At 43.4% G+C, this 16,836-nt stretch overlaps 1 protein-coding gene and 1 long non-coding RNA gene across 4 annotated transcripts in view; one reads left to right on the top strand and one right to left on the bottom strand.

The window, feature by feature from the left end:
* TBC1D2 (TBC1 domain family member 2) overlaps window positions 1-2,810 on the bottom strand; it is a 42,518-nt gene extending 39,708 nt beyond the window's left edge. The window contains exon 1 of the mRNA NM_001101981.1: window positions 2,413-2,810. Coding sequence (NP_001095451.1) covers window positions 2,413-2,787 — 375 coding nt within the window. The 5' untranslated portion in view covers window positions 2,788-2,810. The remainder of the gene's footprint in view (window positions 1-2,412) is intronic.
* A 254-nt stretch (window positions 2,811-3,064) lies between these two features.
* The window catches only part of LOC132345966 (uncharacterized), a 36,153-nt gene continuing 22,381 nt past the window's right edge, over window positions 3,065-16,836 (top strand). Inside the window, exons 1-3 of one of the 3 annotated variants that reach the window (XR_009495599.1) lie at window positions 3,065-3,201; window positions 7,014-7,103; window positions 9,645-10,439. This is a non-coding gene — a long non-coding RNA (uncharacterized lncRNA). Of the gene's footprint in view, window positions 3,202-7,013; window positions 7,104-9,644; window positions 10,440-16,836 lie in introns of those variants that run through there. The other 2 variants (XR_009495598.1, XR_009495600.1) reach the window with 2 other exon arrangements.

Below are 16,836 nucleotides of genomic sequence, written 5' to 3' on the forward strand. Positions count from 1 at the left end.
CATCTGTACTATGGTGATGATAACACTCGGTCCATAAGGTGGTTATAAGGGTGAAATGAGGGAAGGAAAGTGTCCAGCAGAGTTCCTGACATGCAGCAGGAGCTCCAAATGTGCTCACTGGATAAAAGAGTTTGGAGACATTGAGAGAGAGGGAGAGAGCTTTGAAATTCTGACTTGGCTGGGGCCCGGGTAGCATCACTACCTTCTTGTGTGACATCTCAGTGTCCTAGTCAACTTTGTGGAGTGAGGAGAATCCCCCCCTTTCTGAGGATGATACGACTGGGACCTGGAAAGTCACATGCGCTCAACAACAATTCAGTGGCACCTCCAGGCAGCCCACACAAGGTACACCTGACACTGGTCATCAGTCCCCTGGTACTGGATGGTCCACACACCTACTCTCACATCCATTACGTTGCCTGATCCTCCACTGGGGAAGCAGGGCAGGAGTGCTTGGCCCCTGCTATAGATGGAGAAACTTGGAGAAACTAAGGCTGTGAGGTGGCCCAGGCAGGTGGTGGTAGAGCTGGTCCCAGAACCCAGGTCTCCCACTTCTAAGCCAGAGACCTGTTATAATTTATGGCCAGGAGAGTGTGACTTACAGAGAGAAGGCCTGGGATCAGATGGGCTGCAGAAGCTGGGCAGCTCGCTAGGATTGGAAGGTAAGCCTCACAGAGATGACCACAGTCAAGGCCGTGTGAGAATATAAGCAAGCAACCAGGGCAAGCCCTCTTCTCAAGAGGGCCAGGGGTGAGGTGTGCAGAAGGCAGGAGGCTCCATGAAAGGGGCCCTCAGCCTGCCATGGAGGGATCAAATCAGATAAAATGCTGTCCACCATTCTCTTTCTATATATCAAAGCTTTCCCTGAGAGACCTCAGCTTCTTCCAGGGCTTCACCATGACCTTGTGCTCACAAACTCCCACTCATACCCAAACATCCCATTTTATTAATTCTCTGGACATGTGTATATTGAGCATCTATGGTATGTGTCAGGGACTGTGGTAGGCAGTGGAGACACTGGTGAGCCCACATGGCCCCTCTCCTCTTGAAACTTAAGAATCTACCAAGGGGACATATGACTGCATGTCCTGTTGTTTCCTCAATTGGGGTTCCCTCCTGTCAGTGACTGGCCCAACCAGGCAGTCAGCCAGTTACACAAGCCATCCTTGACTCCTCTCTCATATCCATAGCCACCTGCATATGTCTCCTTCCCCAATGCTACAGCTCAGCCATCATTTTCTCCTGATGGACTGTCACCCACCCCCCACTGCAGCCTGGTCACAAGACTGGCCTAGTCATTAAAGTGCAACTAAAAGCTGTGAGCTATATCCAGGGGGCTCAATAGATTCTCCATTGGCTGGAAGTAGAGGTGGGAGGGAAGCAGTCTACTGGCACACTCCTCTCTGAGTGTGAATTCCAGAACTCCTAGCCCACACCAATCTTTCTTTCCAGTTAAGTTCTAGGCACTTTCACTGGACAAGAAGTTTCTGACCTTGGTTCTGTTACTATGTGTGCTCAGTCAACAAATACGTATTGTGCACCCACTAGATGCCAGCAGTAGTATAGGCTGAGATTAATTCCGCAACTTGTGATGTGCCAGGTGCTTACATACCTTGTTTTAGTCTCACAAACTACCTCGGTACTAAGAGGTTAACTTGCCCAGAGTCACACAGTTAGTAAGTAGCTGATGCAGAATTTGAATCCAAGCCTGTCTGATTTCAAAGCGCATGGCCTTTGCAATGCTTCAGGCTTTTCCAGTTAAATATGATAATAAAACAGAACTTACTGATGAGAAAACAGGTTTGGCTATGCTTCAATGAACAATGTAGGTTGATCAGTGAAACCTAAGTGTTTATCTCCCAATCTCTGCCAATGTTTTCTCAGCATTCACTCCCCTTGGCTACAACATCAAGAAAAGTAATTCAGAATCCAGGCCTTGAAAGAGGATTGTAAAGCTCATATCTTGACTATACTTCAGCCCTAAGTAAGAAAGTTATGGTAACTGCCTAGTTTTTTGTTGTTAAGCTGGTTAAGTTTTGTCTGACTGTTTTGCAACCCAATGGACTGTATCCTAAAAGTTTTGATAAGGTACTGAGAAGTAGGGAAGCTATGAGATTCCAAGTGTGGGCTACACTACTTTTTAGTGGTGTGACTCAAACCAGTCCCTTTACCCCTTTATGACTCAGTTTTTTGATCCGTAATATAGGTCCATCATCCCGGCCTTTACTGCAGGAATCTAATGAGGAAATGGGTGTGAATGCGCTTTGAAAAACACAAAACCCTGGGCACCCAGGGTTCACTGAGGTGATCGGGGTCGGTGATTATGGTAAGTTTATTGTGACCACCCACCCGTGCTCAGCGGTGCCCTGGGATCCCATCCCGGCCAAAAAGGGAAAACAGTGCTCCATTTACCTTCAAGGTAATTATCCTGTTGGGAGTCTTGATTTCGAAAGTCCCCTCCTCGGCGTCCGCCTTGCAATCAAACACCGCACTGGAGAGGTCGATGCTGTCCAACGGATTCGCATCCTGCGCGGTCCGCGAATAATACAGGTGACATTTCCTCTCGTCGAAGAAGAACCAGCGGGATTTCCAGCCCCGGATGGGCCCCTTGCCACCAAACTTACTTAAATATCCACAAAGCTTTGGGGGGGTCGCCTCCAGGGGCCGGGTACAGCCCTCCGACTCCTCCGAAAGCGACACCTCGGGAACCTTGGCCGAGCCAGCAGGCTCTTCGGACCACGGGACGGAGGAACCAGACTCCGCGGGGCTCTCCTGCGCGCCCTCCATCGCAGAGGGACTGGAGGTTAGTGGCCCAACCCCACTCAAATCTTGAAAACTCAGGTGATAACCTTCCAAAAGGGAGTGATCCGACGGGGGCGGGGCCAGTGGCGACCCGCCTCCAGGAGACGACGGAGGGACTCGGTTGGCTGCAGCTTGTGAGCCTCATAGATCGAAAGCCCAGTAGGGGCGGATGGCCACGCCCATTCGGACCTCGGCCGCCAGGACACGCCCCGGCACGCCCTCTGCCGGCTCCTCCTTTCCCGCCTACTTCAGGCTTTTCCTCGTTGCCTGTGCGCCATCTTTACTGGGGGCAGCTTCCGGCATGAGGCAGTCCACAGGTTGAAGGCGTGGTGTCTCTGAATTAGTTAACCCGCGGAAGGGAAGCTGAAAGAGACGCGGGTCCTCCGGTACACTGCTCTGGTAACTCGCGTAATGGCGTGGAAGGGTGGTCCTTTCTCGCGCCTCATGGGCCTCCCGCCTTTTCTCCCCAGGTACCGCTCCGGTCACCGTCGGACGGCGGACCGCGCGGCTATTGGCTGAAAGGGACGCCCTGCTCAGTGTCGCCACATCCGGCACTGCTCTCGGCTTGTGGGGCTCGTTGGCTCAGTACCCGCGGCTGTTTATTCGTGATTCACCCCTGACCGCGGCGGCCTCTCCGCCCTCCGTCCCAGCCTCCTTTTCTGGCTGCTTGCGTTACCTGGGGCGCCTGGTCCGGCTGCTACCCTGACTGGGGCTGGACTCAGCAAATTGTTTACACAGACAAATAGGCCCTGATTAACTCGTTCAACCTCATGTCTCATTCTACCACTTGACCTAAAGTTTTTCCCCTTCCCTCCTGTCAGGCGCATCTCTTCTCTTAGGCTGTAGAACCCATTTCTGTCCACCTCTTTCGAGGCATCACGGTGCCCTAGCCCTTTCTTAGCTCCTCTCCCTTTAGCTTCTCTTTCTCTGCTGCTGCTGCTAAGTCGCTTCAGTCGTGTCCGACTTTGTGCCCACCAGGCTCCTCTGTCCCTGGGATTCTCCAGGCGAGAATACTGGAGTGGGTTGCCATTTCCTTCTCCAATGCATGAAAGTGAAAAGTGAAAGTGAAGTCGCTCAGTCGTCCTCGACTCTTAGCGACCCCATGGACTGCAGCCTACCAGGCTCCTCCATCCATGGGATTTTCCAGGCAAGAATACTGGAGTGGGTTGCCATTGCCTTCTCCAATCCTTAACAAAATTCTCGTTTCCGGGTAAATTATGCCCAGAGACTGAGACTGTCTTTGCCAGTACAGTAATTTTTTAAATACAGGTTCACTGCAGAAATTATAATTTATAGTAACAGTATTTCCCAAGTTCCTAGTATACGGGATAATGTCTCTTAATAAGCAAATGAAAAGAAGTAACATCCTCCCAACTGTAAAAGGGCCACAAGGTTAAAACTGTTTTGATAGATGATTTCTAAAACTGTTTTTCCTATCTTCCCCTTGTGTTGCTGGGAACTAAATTTGCATTCTTTGTTACTGATTAATGCTGGCGGGCCTTCTTGCTAGTTTTGCTTGTTCCTTTTAACCCCAGTCTCAAGACTTTCCTTAAATACTCCTGGTTTCTCCCAGAAAGCAGGACGGTAATTTTCAGGAAGTTAGTCTGCTACTGTCCTCATTTGCTGTCAAATCAATAAATTTCGTTTTCCTCTATCCTTAGAACCTTCCCATTATCTTCAGTCTGTATTGGGAAGGAGGACTGAATTTTCATTACAAAATCAGTGATATGTTAATTATACTGTTGTTCCAGCCAAAGGGGGGTTTGAAAGCAATAAAATCCAAATTTAGTTCAGGTGTACCTTTCTATGAGTTGGTTCCTGGTATAGTCAGTCATTCCTTCCAGTTGGGTATCAGGGTTAGGACCTATTACCAATGTTGGTAGAGGTTGCTCCCGAGGTTATTCCTCCAGGGACCCTTACATGGCTTGTGCCACTGCCTACAAGGACTAGCACTGCCAGGTTAGGAACAGATCTCCCTTCTTTTCTGAATTCAGTTCAGTTTAGATGCTCAGTTGTTTCTGACTCTTTGTGACTCCATGAACTGCAGCACGCCAGGCCTCCCTGTCCATCACCAACTCCTGGAATTCACCCAAACTCATGTCCATCAAGTCGGTGATGCTATCCAACCATCTCATCCTCTGTCGTCCCCTTCTCCTCCTGCCCCCAATCCCTCCCAGCATCAGAGTCTTTTCCAATGAGTCAACTCTTCGCATCAGGTGGCCAAGGTATTGGAGTTTCAGCTTCAACATCAGTCCTTCCAATAAACACCCAGGACTGATTTCCTTTAGATGGACTGGTTGGATCTCCTTGCTGTCCAAGGGACTCTCAAGAGTCTTTTCCAACACCACAGTTCAAAAGCATCAATTCTTCGGCACTCTGTTTTCTTTATAGTCCAACTCTCATATCCATACATGACTACTGGAAAAACCATAACCTTGACTAGACAGACCTTTGTTGGCAAAGCAATGTCTCTGCTTTTTAATATGCTGTCTAGGTTGGTCATAACTTTCCTTCCAAGGAGTAAGCGTCTTTTAATTTCATGGCTGTAGTCACCATCTGCAGTGATTTTGGAGCCCAGAAAAATAAAATCTGCCTCTGTTTCCACTGTTACCCCATCTATTTGCCATGAAGTGATGGGACCGAATGCCATGGTCTTAGTTTTCTGAATGTTGAGTTTTAAACCAACTTTTTCACTCTCCTCTTTCACTTTCATCAAGAGGCTCTTTAGTTCTTCTTCACTTTCTGCCATAAGGGTGGTGTCATCTGCATATCTGAGGTTATTGATATTACTCCCGGCAATCTTGATTCCAGCTTGTGCTTCCTCTAGCCCAGCGTTTCTCATGATGTACTCTGCGTATAAGTTAAATAAGCAGGGTGACAATATACAGCCTTGACGTACTCCTTTTCCTATTTGGAACCAGTCTGTTGTTCCATGTCCAGTTCTAAATGTTGCTTCCTGACCTGCATACAGGTTTCACAAGAGGCAGGTCAGGTGGTCTGGTATTCCTCTTTCAGAATTTTCCACAGTTTATTGTGATCCACACAGTCAAAGGCTTTGGCATAGTCAACAAAGCAGAAATAGATGTTTTTCTGGAACTTTCTTGCTTTTTCCATGATCCAGCGAATGTTGGCAATTTGATCTCTGGTTCCTCTGTCTTTTCTAAAACCAGCTTGAATATCTGGAAGTTCACGGTTCACGTATTGCTGAAGCCTGGCTTGAAGAATTTTGAGCGTTACTTTCCTAGCGTGTGAGATGAGTGCAATTGTGTGGTAGTTTGAGCATTCTTTGGCATTGCCTTTCTTTGGGATTGGAATAAAAACTGACCTTTTCCAGTCTTGTGGCCACTGCTGAGTTTTCCAAATTTGTTGGCATATTGAGTGCAGCACTTTCACAGCGTCATCCTTCAGGATTTGGATTACCGTATTTTTCTTCAATACTGTATAAATTCCAATTTCCATAAATCTGGATCCACATGATCAATATTGCTAGAGTTACTTTGGTTTTAAAGCAATTTGTGTGAAACTACAAGCACAGAGGGTGGGACACAGTAAATGTTAACTATAATTAAAACTCAGTAAAGAAGACCTCTAGGCAAGAGGCAGTAAACCATAGACAGGATGTTAGATTATATAGTAGAATTCACACCATTTAAAACTTGGAAATACTACAATTACAACTGGAGATTTTAGCACCACTTTTAGCCTTTGTGAGATTTGCTGGAAGACAGCCACAAAAAACAAAGATACAGAGATCAGAATGCAATGATAAGGTTGAATCAATTAAATAGGGATTACTTAGTTTTTTTATATTATGCTCCATGTCATTTTGACATGGAGACATTTTTGTTATCTAGAAAGATTTCGTGCCAGCAAATACTTTGTCATGAAAATTTGAAAATAATAACAAAGTTAACCAATCTAATCTCTTGGAAGTAAAAACAAATTTTCTAAATAGCTATTGGGTAAAAAGGAAAGTAGCTGCCAGTATGAACTATTTGGTGGAGGAAGTTAAAGGCAGTAAAAGCTGTGCTTATCAATATTCAGCTTGAATGCTTAGTCACTGGTGTCATATGGAACTCCAGTATTTGAATTCTAGCACCAATGATTATTAATCATGTGATCTTGGGACATAGACTAGAACACTGCCATTCTTGTGGGTAAAGAGTTGGAAGGGGTATTGCACGTTTCTCAACTTTTTCATCCTGTTACAGGTTGAATTGTCACCCTTAAATTCATATGTTGAAGTTCCAACCCCAGTATCTCAGAATGTGACAGTGTTTGGAGATAGGACCTTTAAAGAGGTAATTAAGGTAAAATGAAGTCAGTAAGGTGGGCCCTACTCCAGTTTGACTCATGTCTTTATAAGAAGAGATTAACACACACATACACACCCACACATGCATGGGTGCTAAGATCTGGGGAAGACAGCCATCTACCAACCAAGAAGAGTGGCCTCAAAAGAAATAGCCCTGTTGACACCTTGATGATGGATTTCTAGCCTCCACAATTGTGAGAAAATTAATTTCTGTTGTTTAAAGCCCAGTGTTTCTTTAGGGCAATCCTAGCAAACTAATACATTCCCTGAACAACAGAGAGCTTCCTTGGAAACCCATCACAGCACAGTTCATAATGAATTAGAGCAGCCATGAATACCCTCTGAAACTTTATTTTATAAACATAAATACCTGCAAATTCATATCAGTTTAATATAAAGTATTTTACATTAATTTCTAAAAAGCTGAACAGTGGAACCCTACTCCCAACCACTTCCACGCCGAGGGATGGAGGAGAGGCAGGGTTACAGGCCCCAGCTGGGGTGCTATGTGTCGGGAAACCTGGTCACTGGAATTTTCATTGGCCCGTTATAACCTCTCTGGGCTTTGGTTTCCTCATCAGTAAAATAAGGATAACAATTCCTCCTCAGGGCATCCCATTGAGTGTTTGTGAAGACTAAAAAGTAACTATGGAAAATTTAGGGGTTGGTATCCCTAATCTGCAGTAATGTTAACATGCTCACGGTGGGAATTCCGTGGTGGGCCAGTGGTTGGGCCTCTGTGCTTCCACAGCAGTGGGCACGAGTTCCATCCCCAGTCAAGGAACTTGGATCCCTCAAGTTGCAAAAAACAGAAAAACATGCTCTGGGTTGCTCCAGGGGAAAAGATGAAGATGGTAAAAATAGATTTAAGTTTTAGGTTTAGGGATGTTAGAGGGAAACTTCTGTTAATCTGGATGCATTAATTGCTGTGTGTTCTCGTGGATGCACTTTTGGTTATTGCATCAAAATATAGTAACATCCTTCCTCTTCTTCCCCTTCAAAATTTAATAACATCCTTCCCCTTGAAGAATAGTGTGTGCTGCAAAGCTAGAGGTTGTCAGAAAGCGACACCTTGTGGCCTCTGTGGTGTACTATCCTGGGGTATATTGGGCGTTCCCAGGCTCTGAAAAAGGTGGCTTAAAACTCAACATTCAGAGAATGAAGATCATGGCATCTGGTTCCATCACTTCATGGCAAATAGATGGGGAAACAGTGGAAACAGTGACAGATTTTTATCTTTTGGGGCTCCAAAATCACTGCAGATGGTGACTGCAGCCATGAAACTAAAAGACACTTGCTCCTTGAAAGAAAAGTTATGACCAACCTAGACAGCATATTAAAAAGCAGAGACATTATTTTGCCAACAAAGGTCCATCTAGTCAAGGCTATGGTTTTTCCAGTGGTCATGTACGGATGTGAGAGTTAGACTGTGAAGAAAGCTGAGCGCCGAAGAATTGATGCTTTTGAACTGTGGTGTTGGAGAAGACTCTTGAGAGTCCCTTGGACAGCAAGGAGATCCAACCAGTCCATCCTAAAGGAAATCAGTCCTGAATATTCATTGGAAGGACTGATGCTGAAGCTGAAACTCCAATACTTTGGCCACCTGATGCGGAGAGCTGACTCATTTGAAAAGACCCTGATGCTGGGAAAGATTGAAGGCAGGAGGAGAAAGGGATGACAGAGGATGAGATGGTTGGATGGCATCACCGGCTCAATGGACATGAATTTGAGTAAACTCCGGGAGTTGGTGATGGATAGGGAGGCCTGGCGTGCTGCAGTCCATAGGATTGCAAAGAGCTGGACACGACTGAGCAACTGAACTAAACAGGGTCATTTGCTAAAGGGCTTAAAGTAAAGTAAAAGTCGCTCAGTGGTGTCCAACTCTTTGTGACCCCATGGACTGTACAGTCCATGGAATTCTCCAGGCCAGAATACTGGGGTGGGTAGACTTTCCCTTCTCGAGGGGATCTTCCCAACCCAGGGATCCAACCCAGGTCTCCCACATTGCAGGCAGATTCTTTACCAGCTGAGCCACAAGGGAAGCCTCAAAGGGCTTAAAAGAGGCACCAAATCATGTTCCCTTTCCCCACAATATATTGTAAAGAGGAAGGTTAATAATTTGACATCTTTAAAACATATATACTTTACATATTCCTTCAGCCTGTTTTTTAGTGAAGAGTAGTGAAACATTTTCTTTTAACGAAATCATGTATTTCTTTGTATTCAATATAAGAGTTTATTACATGCACTAATGAACATTTTTTATTAAGTAATTTGGAGTTGCCTTCAATATTGAGTTTTTTTATTTATTAATACTTTGGGACAATTTCAGTTCTCTTATTAAGGAAGGAGTAGTCTTATTTAAAATATGATTTAAAAATTTTAGGCTTTCTGGTCAGGAAAATGTCATCATATAATGTCTAACATTTATTTTTGAGTAATATTTTCAATTGATAATAAGCCCAGAGAATTAATGTTTATTTGACAGTTTTTATTTTTAAATATATTTATGATTTTGTTCTTTCAGTGTTGCTGTTGCTGCTGCTAAGTTGCTTCAGTCATGTCCGACTCTGTTCGACCCCAGAGACGGCAGCCCACCAGGATCCCCCGTCCCTGGGATTCTCCAGGCAAGAACACTGGAGCGGGTTGCCATTTCCTTCTCCAGTGCATGAAAGTGAAAGTGAAGTTGCTCAGTCATGTCTGACTCCTAGCAACCCCATGGACTACGGCCTACCAGGCTCCTCTATCCATGGGATTTGCCAGGCAAGAGTACTGGAGTGGGGTGCCATTGCCTTCTCCTTTTACTGAGATATAATTGACTTATAGCACTGAATAAATTTAAGGTGTATAGCATAATAATTTGAGTTACATACATCATGAAATTATTATTATAATAAGTTTAGGAACATCCATTATCTCATGTAGTTACAGAATTAAATAGAAAATTTAATGGAAAAATATTTTTTCCTTGTAAAGAGAATTCAGGATTTACTCTCTTAACTTTCATATATAACATACATACAGCAGTATTAATTATCTGTATCATGGACATTTTATCCCTAGTACCTATTTATCTTATAACTGGAATTTTGTACCTTTGACTTCCTTCGTCCATTCCCCCCCCATACCCTACTTCTGACAACCATAAATCTAATCTCTTTTTATGAGTTTGTTTGTTTTTGAAGTATAATTGACTTAAGAAACTGTTAGTTTCTTATACACAACATAGTGATTTGATATTTCAGTACATTTCAAAATGATCACTGCAGTAAATCTATTTATACTCTGTCCCCATACAAAGATTAAATAATTATTGATTATATCCCCCAGACTGTACATTGCATTCTTGTGACTCATTTATTTTGCAACTGGAAGCTTGTACCTCTTAAATCTCCCTCACCTATTTCTCTCCCCCCCTCAACCCCCTCTTCTCTCGCAACCACCTGTTTGTTTTTTGCATCTGTTTCAAAAACCCTGTTTCTCTTTTGTTATATTTGTTAATTTGTTTTATTTAGTTTATTTTTTTTGCCACACCACCTGGCATGAAGGATCTTAGTTCCCCAACCATGGATCAAACCTGTGCCCCCTGTAGTGGAAGCTAGGAGACTTAACCACTGGATTGTCAGGGAAGTCCCACTTTTCTTTTTTTAGATTCTGCATGTAAGTGAAATCATACAGTGTTTACTTTTCTCTGTCTGATTTTGTTTTTACTTAGCATAATGGCCTAGCTTTATCTGTGTTGTCACTAATGGCAAGATTTCATTCCTTTTTGTGGCTATGTAATATTCCATTGTGTATATATGCCAGATCTTTATCCATTCATCTGTTGATGGGCACTTAGCTTGGTTTCATATCTTAGCTATTATAAATAATGCTGCAGTGAACATAGAGGTGCATGTATTGTTTTCAAATTAGTGTTTGCTGGATTGTATGGTAGTTCTATTTTTAATTTTTTGAGGAATCTCCTAGTGGCTGCACCAATTTACATTCTCACCAACAGTGCATGAGGGTTCTCTCTTCTGCACAACTTTACCAACACTTACTATTTGTTATCTTTTTTATAATAGCCATTCCTATGGGTGAGGTGATAGCTCATTGTAATTTTAATTTGCATTTCCCTGATGATTATGATATTGGGCATCTTTTCATATGCTTGTTGGCCATCTGTATGTCTTATTTGGAAAAATATCTGTTCAGATCTCTGCTGCCCATTTATTAATTGGATTGCTTGTTTTTTAAATGTTGGGTTGTATGAGTTATTTGTGTATTTTGAATCTTAACCCCTTATCATATAAGTTGCTTGTAAATATTTTCTTTCATTCAGTTGGCACCCTTTTTGTTTTGTTGATAGTGTCCTTCACTGTGCAAAAGTTTCTTGGTTTGAAGTAGTCTCATTTGTTTACTTTGGTTTTGTTTCCCTTGCCTAAGGAAACGTCCAAAAAAAGAAACAAATGCTGCTAAGATTGATGTCAAAGAGCATACTGCCTATGTTTTTTTAAGTCTTTAATCCATTTTGAGTTTATTCTTGTGCATGGTGTGAGAAAGTATTCCAGTTTGGTTATTTTTGCATGTAGCTGTCTAGTTTTCCCAAATACATAATTTTAAGGGAATTTTATTTAAATTTATTTTTTAGTTTTATTTAAACACACAAATCATTTGCAAATAAGATTCTCACTGACAGTTTTCCTATTAAAATATTGAAGTAGGCAGACAGAGAAACAATGTTTAGTTTTGGATGTATACTTCATAATGTCACATGATCTCAGAAGTTAAGATAGGCTTCCCAGCTACCTGGCAGGGTCACTGTAACATAACAAATGTCCACTACATTGATCAAATTTTGCATGATTGAACATAATGGAAACTCAGTTCCATGTGTCCAGCCCACACTGCACAGCATTTAGTTGTAGACTCTTGAAAGAAATGACCTGACATTGAACAGTTTTATTTTATATTCCCTTTCGAATTCTGAATGTTAACCAGATTCTGGAAAAGCAACTTCAGTTCCAAGGAAACTTTCCTTTTTAATTGTTTTATATTTTAAAGAATCAAATAATGTGGGAGAGTATTTTTTGTTTAATTTTCACAGATTTGTAAACCAGAGAAATGAAAATCCGAACCTCTTGTATTTTGTGTTCTTGGTGGGCTTGGCCAGAAATGTAGCCACATCAGTTAATGGGTAGGGAAAAGAAATTCCTATGGGAAACTATCAAATCTGGCACTGTCATCATTTCTTCTCTAGTGTCTCTGGAGTTAGACTGTCTGGATTTAAATTCTGGCCCTATCATCACTAGATGTGTGACTTTGGACAAGTTACTTAACCTCTCTGTGCCTGAGTTTCTTCTTCTGTATATCTGAGGATAATCTTTTTTAAGAAATTAAAAAGTATATTTTTTTGTTTGAAGTACAGTTAATTTGCTCAGTCCTATCTGACTCTTTGTGACCCCATGGACTGAAGCCTACCAGGCTCCTCTGTCCATGGGATTTTCCAGGCAATAGTCCTGGAGTGGATTGCTATTTCCTTCTCCAGGGGATCTTCCCAACCCAGGGATCGAACCTGGGTCTCCCGGATTGTAGATAGACACTTTACCGTCTGAGCCCATCTGAGTCCCATTTGGCTTCCCTGGTGGCTCAGACAGTAAAGCGTCTGTCTATAATGCAGGAGACCTGGGTTCCATCCCTGGGTCGGGAAGATCCACTGGAGAAGGAAATGGCAATCCACTCCAGGACTATTGCCTGGAAAATCCCATGGACAGAGGGTCCATGGGGTCGCAAAGAGTCGGACACGACTGAGCGACTTCACTTTTCACAGTTAATTTACAATGTTGAGTTAGTTTCAAGTATACAGCAAAATGATTCAGTTATAACTAAGGATAATCTTAATACCTCTTCTGTAGTGTTTTTACATGTGAGATAAACCACCTAAAGTGCTTACACAGTGTCTGGCCTATAGAAAGCATGTAGTAAGTGTTGGCTACTATTATTAGTATGAGTTTTAGGAATCATAGGTTTTTTGAGCTAGTAGGACTCTCAACATTCATTTGATCCAGATCCTTGTCCAAAATCTCTAATTTTTATTCCAGTCTAGCAGATAAGATAGTTTTTCTATTTATTGCAGGTCATTAACAGGGTGCTCTGAACTCTTTTAAAAGGTAGTCAACTAGATGGTAATCTCCCTTCAAGGAGGAATAATGTTTCTTTAAAAATGTAAATGCTTTTGAACTGTGGTGTTGGAGAAGACTCTTGAGAGTCCTTTGGACTGCACGAGATCAAACCAGTCAATCCTAAAGGAAATCGGTCCTGAATATTATTGGAAGGGCTGATGCTGAAGCTCCAATATTTTGGCCACTTGATGTGAAGAACTGACTCATTGGAAAAGACCCTGATGCTGGGCAAGATTGAAGACAGGAGGAGAAGGGGACAACAGAGGATGAGATGGTTGGATGGCATCACCGACTTGATGGACATGAATTTGAGCAGGCTCTGGGAGTTGGTGAGGGACAGGGAAGCCTGGCGTGCTACAGTCCTGAGGTCACAAAGAGTCGGACACAACCGAGCAACTGAACTGAACTGAAAAACATAAAGTGGTCATTGTCCTGGAGGTGGTGTGCATGGTGATGGGCGCATGACCCGTTAGTCCATGCACGTTTCAGGAGCTGCCTTTCTCCTTTCCATTGGGTTATTGGGAATCTCGCTCCAGGGCTGAGTGCAAACAGCCATTTGGTGATTTTCTCTGCTGTTCACATGCACTGCAAATCTTTGGGAGCACAGGGGGAGAGGGAGAATTGAGATAACATAGCTCTATCCTACTGTTTCAAGTGAAGATTGAGAGTAGAATACAGCCAAAGTCACTTGATCACTCACCTGCAGAGAAAAGGCAAGTAATAATATACATGGGTTAAGTGGGTTGAGTACAAGGGGAAAACCCTGTAGTGCAGGCAGAGTAATAAATGTCAGTGGACACTTGGCTGTGCTATTGGGTAGAGTGGGGAGTGGTGCTGGCCATGGTGAGCTAAAGAACATAAGACCTGTGGAAAGGGGCATCTCTGCTCAGCTCTGTTTCCAATAGCAACAACAAAACACTCTGAAGGCAAACAGTGTACAAATAAGAGCAAGTGCATCTGTTTGCCCCATATGACATGCATGTCACCAGTTTGCAACCTCCAAACAAAGGTCTTTGGGCTTACGCATTCCAACTTCTCACCTGATATAGGGATTCCCTGTCTAGCCTTCCTATTTGAACACTTCCGGAGAGTGGCCACTTCCTCATGAGGCTCTCTGCTGAACCGAAACTGTCTCTTTGAACTGGCTGCAGGTTGTCCTCCTTTGTCCCTTTGTAGAGATGAGGAGTAAGACACATCTTTGCTAGATGATGACTTCCCACAGGAGGTAATAGTTGTCATGCTGGGCTTCCCCGCTCCCCCCGTCTTTCTTCAGCTGTGACATGACATGGTTTCTGGGCCTCACTCTCTGGTTCCTGTCCTCCAGAGCTGCTTGTCCAGAAGCCTCATGATGAGAACTGTAGGTATAAGGGTAAGGCAGCCCTTGTACACACTTTGGAACTTTGATCTCTAAGAGGCCAAGCAAATAGGGACATCTGTCCTGCCAAGTCCTATCTTCCTCCTTTGACATATTTTGGGTCCATCAGAGAATGGGGAAAGAAAGATCTCACTTTTGCAAAGCCATCTGGAAAAGTGGAGGGGTTTTACTGAGAAAGGAGTTTCTTTGAAGTTGATAGGTGTTTACCCTGGGACCCTGAGATGCTCAGAACAGAAGGAGATACAGAAGCCTACTCTGGAAGTTCAGCCTTCTCCTCTTTCCTCAGCCTCTTAAGATAGCTGAAACCCCCAGAACCTTCCTCAGTGTCCATTCAGCCCATGGGAGACCTATATCCTATTTTAATCCACTTTATGGGAATGCTACTGGCTACCTTGGCCCTCCTCCTCCCCTCAGGCTGGGCCATCTTTTCTAGCCCCTTTCTCCACACTCTAGCAGCACCAGCTCTAGGCATTGGGCAGTCCAATGGTTCTGAAATTGAAGGTAAAAAGTGTTGCCAGTCCTTTATTGCTGAAGGGGAGAAGGTATGTACAAATACTTCGGGTGCCCCTAGTCTTACAGGGGTAGGAGAACATGTCTAATGCCCACCCTGCTCCCTAGGGCATGGGAAAGCGATGGCTGTTGCTCCATGAACTCTACACTTTTTACTTCCTCTACTTTTGACCACCAGTCCGCACTCTACCATCCTTCAGGCTGTATGTATGGGGTCAGAAGTGATTAGTGAGTGAACGTGCATGTTGGGCCTGCTCTGCAGAAATCACATGAAATCACAACTCCGTATAGGCCCTGCATTAAGATAACAGCCTCACATCTGGTGGCCCTTTGAACTCGGAATGGAGGCTCTAAAATCAAATCCAGAAATGCTGGTAGCATTCCACCATGCTTTCCCAGTGCTAAGTTAGAAGTTACTTTGAAGTAACCTCTGCAAACAGTGGGAAGAGGGTGGCCTGGATTTTCTCCCTTCCCCGGGTTCTTCCCATACAGTGCAGACTGCTTGAGTTTTGATAAATGTGCATGAGACACTTTCTCTAGTTTCAAGAAATGGTCTAGGTAGAATTGTTATATGGATTTCCCCCTATTGGGTGAGCCATTGTAGCATGAAGTTGTGAGAGGGAAGGGGTTCAATGCATGGGTTTCCTCTTTTTAAAAAAACTTTTTTGAAGTATAGTTGATTTAGTGTTGAATTAACTTCTGCTGTATAGCAGAGTGACTCAGTTTTATACATATATATATATATGTTCTTTTGGGAGAAGGCAATGGCACCCCACTCCAGTACTGTTGCCCAAAAAATCCCATGGACGGAGGAGTCTGGTAGGCTGCAGTCCATGGGGTCGCTAAGAGTCGGACACGACTGAGCGACTTCACTTTCGCTTTTCACTTTCATGCATTGGAGAAGGAAATGGCAACCCACTCCAGTGTTCTTGCCTGGAGAATCCCATGGACGGAGAAGCCTGGTGGGCTGCAGTCCATGGGGTCGCACAGAGTCAGACACGACTGAAGCGACTTAGCAGCAGCAGTAGCAGCATATGTTCTTTTTCATATTCTTTTTCATTCTGGTTTATTACAGGATATTGAATATACTTCCTTATGCTATACAGTAGGACCTTGTTTATGCATCCTATATGTACTACTAGTTTGCATCTGCTGTTAATAATCTCAAACTCCAAATCCTTCCTTCCGCCACCTCCCTTCCCTTGGGAATCACAAGTCTGTTCTCTATGAATGTCTGTTTCTGTTTCATAGATATGTTCATTTGTGTGGTAGTTTAGATTCCACATATAAGTGATATCAAATGGTATTTGTCTTTCTGACTGACTTGGCTTAACAGGGTAATTTCTAGGTCCATTCATGTTGCTGCAAATGAAATTGTTTCATTCTTTTTTATTCCTGAGTCATATTACATTGCTTATATATGTAACACGTCTTCTTTATCCGTTGATTTGTTGATGGACGTTTCGGTTGCTTCCGTGTCTTGGCTATTGTAAATAGTGCTGCTGTGAACACAGGGTACGTGTATCTTTTCAAATTATTTTGTCTGGGTATATGCCCAGGAATGGGATTGCTGTATCATATGGCAACTTTAGTTTTTTGAGGAATCTACAGACTGTTTTCTATAATGACTGCACCAGTTTATCTTCCTCCCAACAGCTTCCCTTTTCTCC

The sequence above is a fragment of the Bos taurus genome, chromosome 8 (assembly GCF_002263795.3).
Source record: "Bos taurus isolate L1 Dominette 01449 registration number 42190680 breed Hereford chromosome 8, ARS-UCD2.0, whole genome shotgun sequence".
Taxonomy (NCBI): Eukaryota; Metazoa; Chordata; class Mammalia; order Artiodactyla; family Bovidae; genus Bos; species Bos taurus.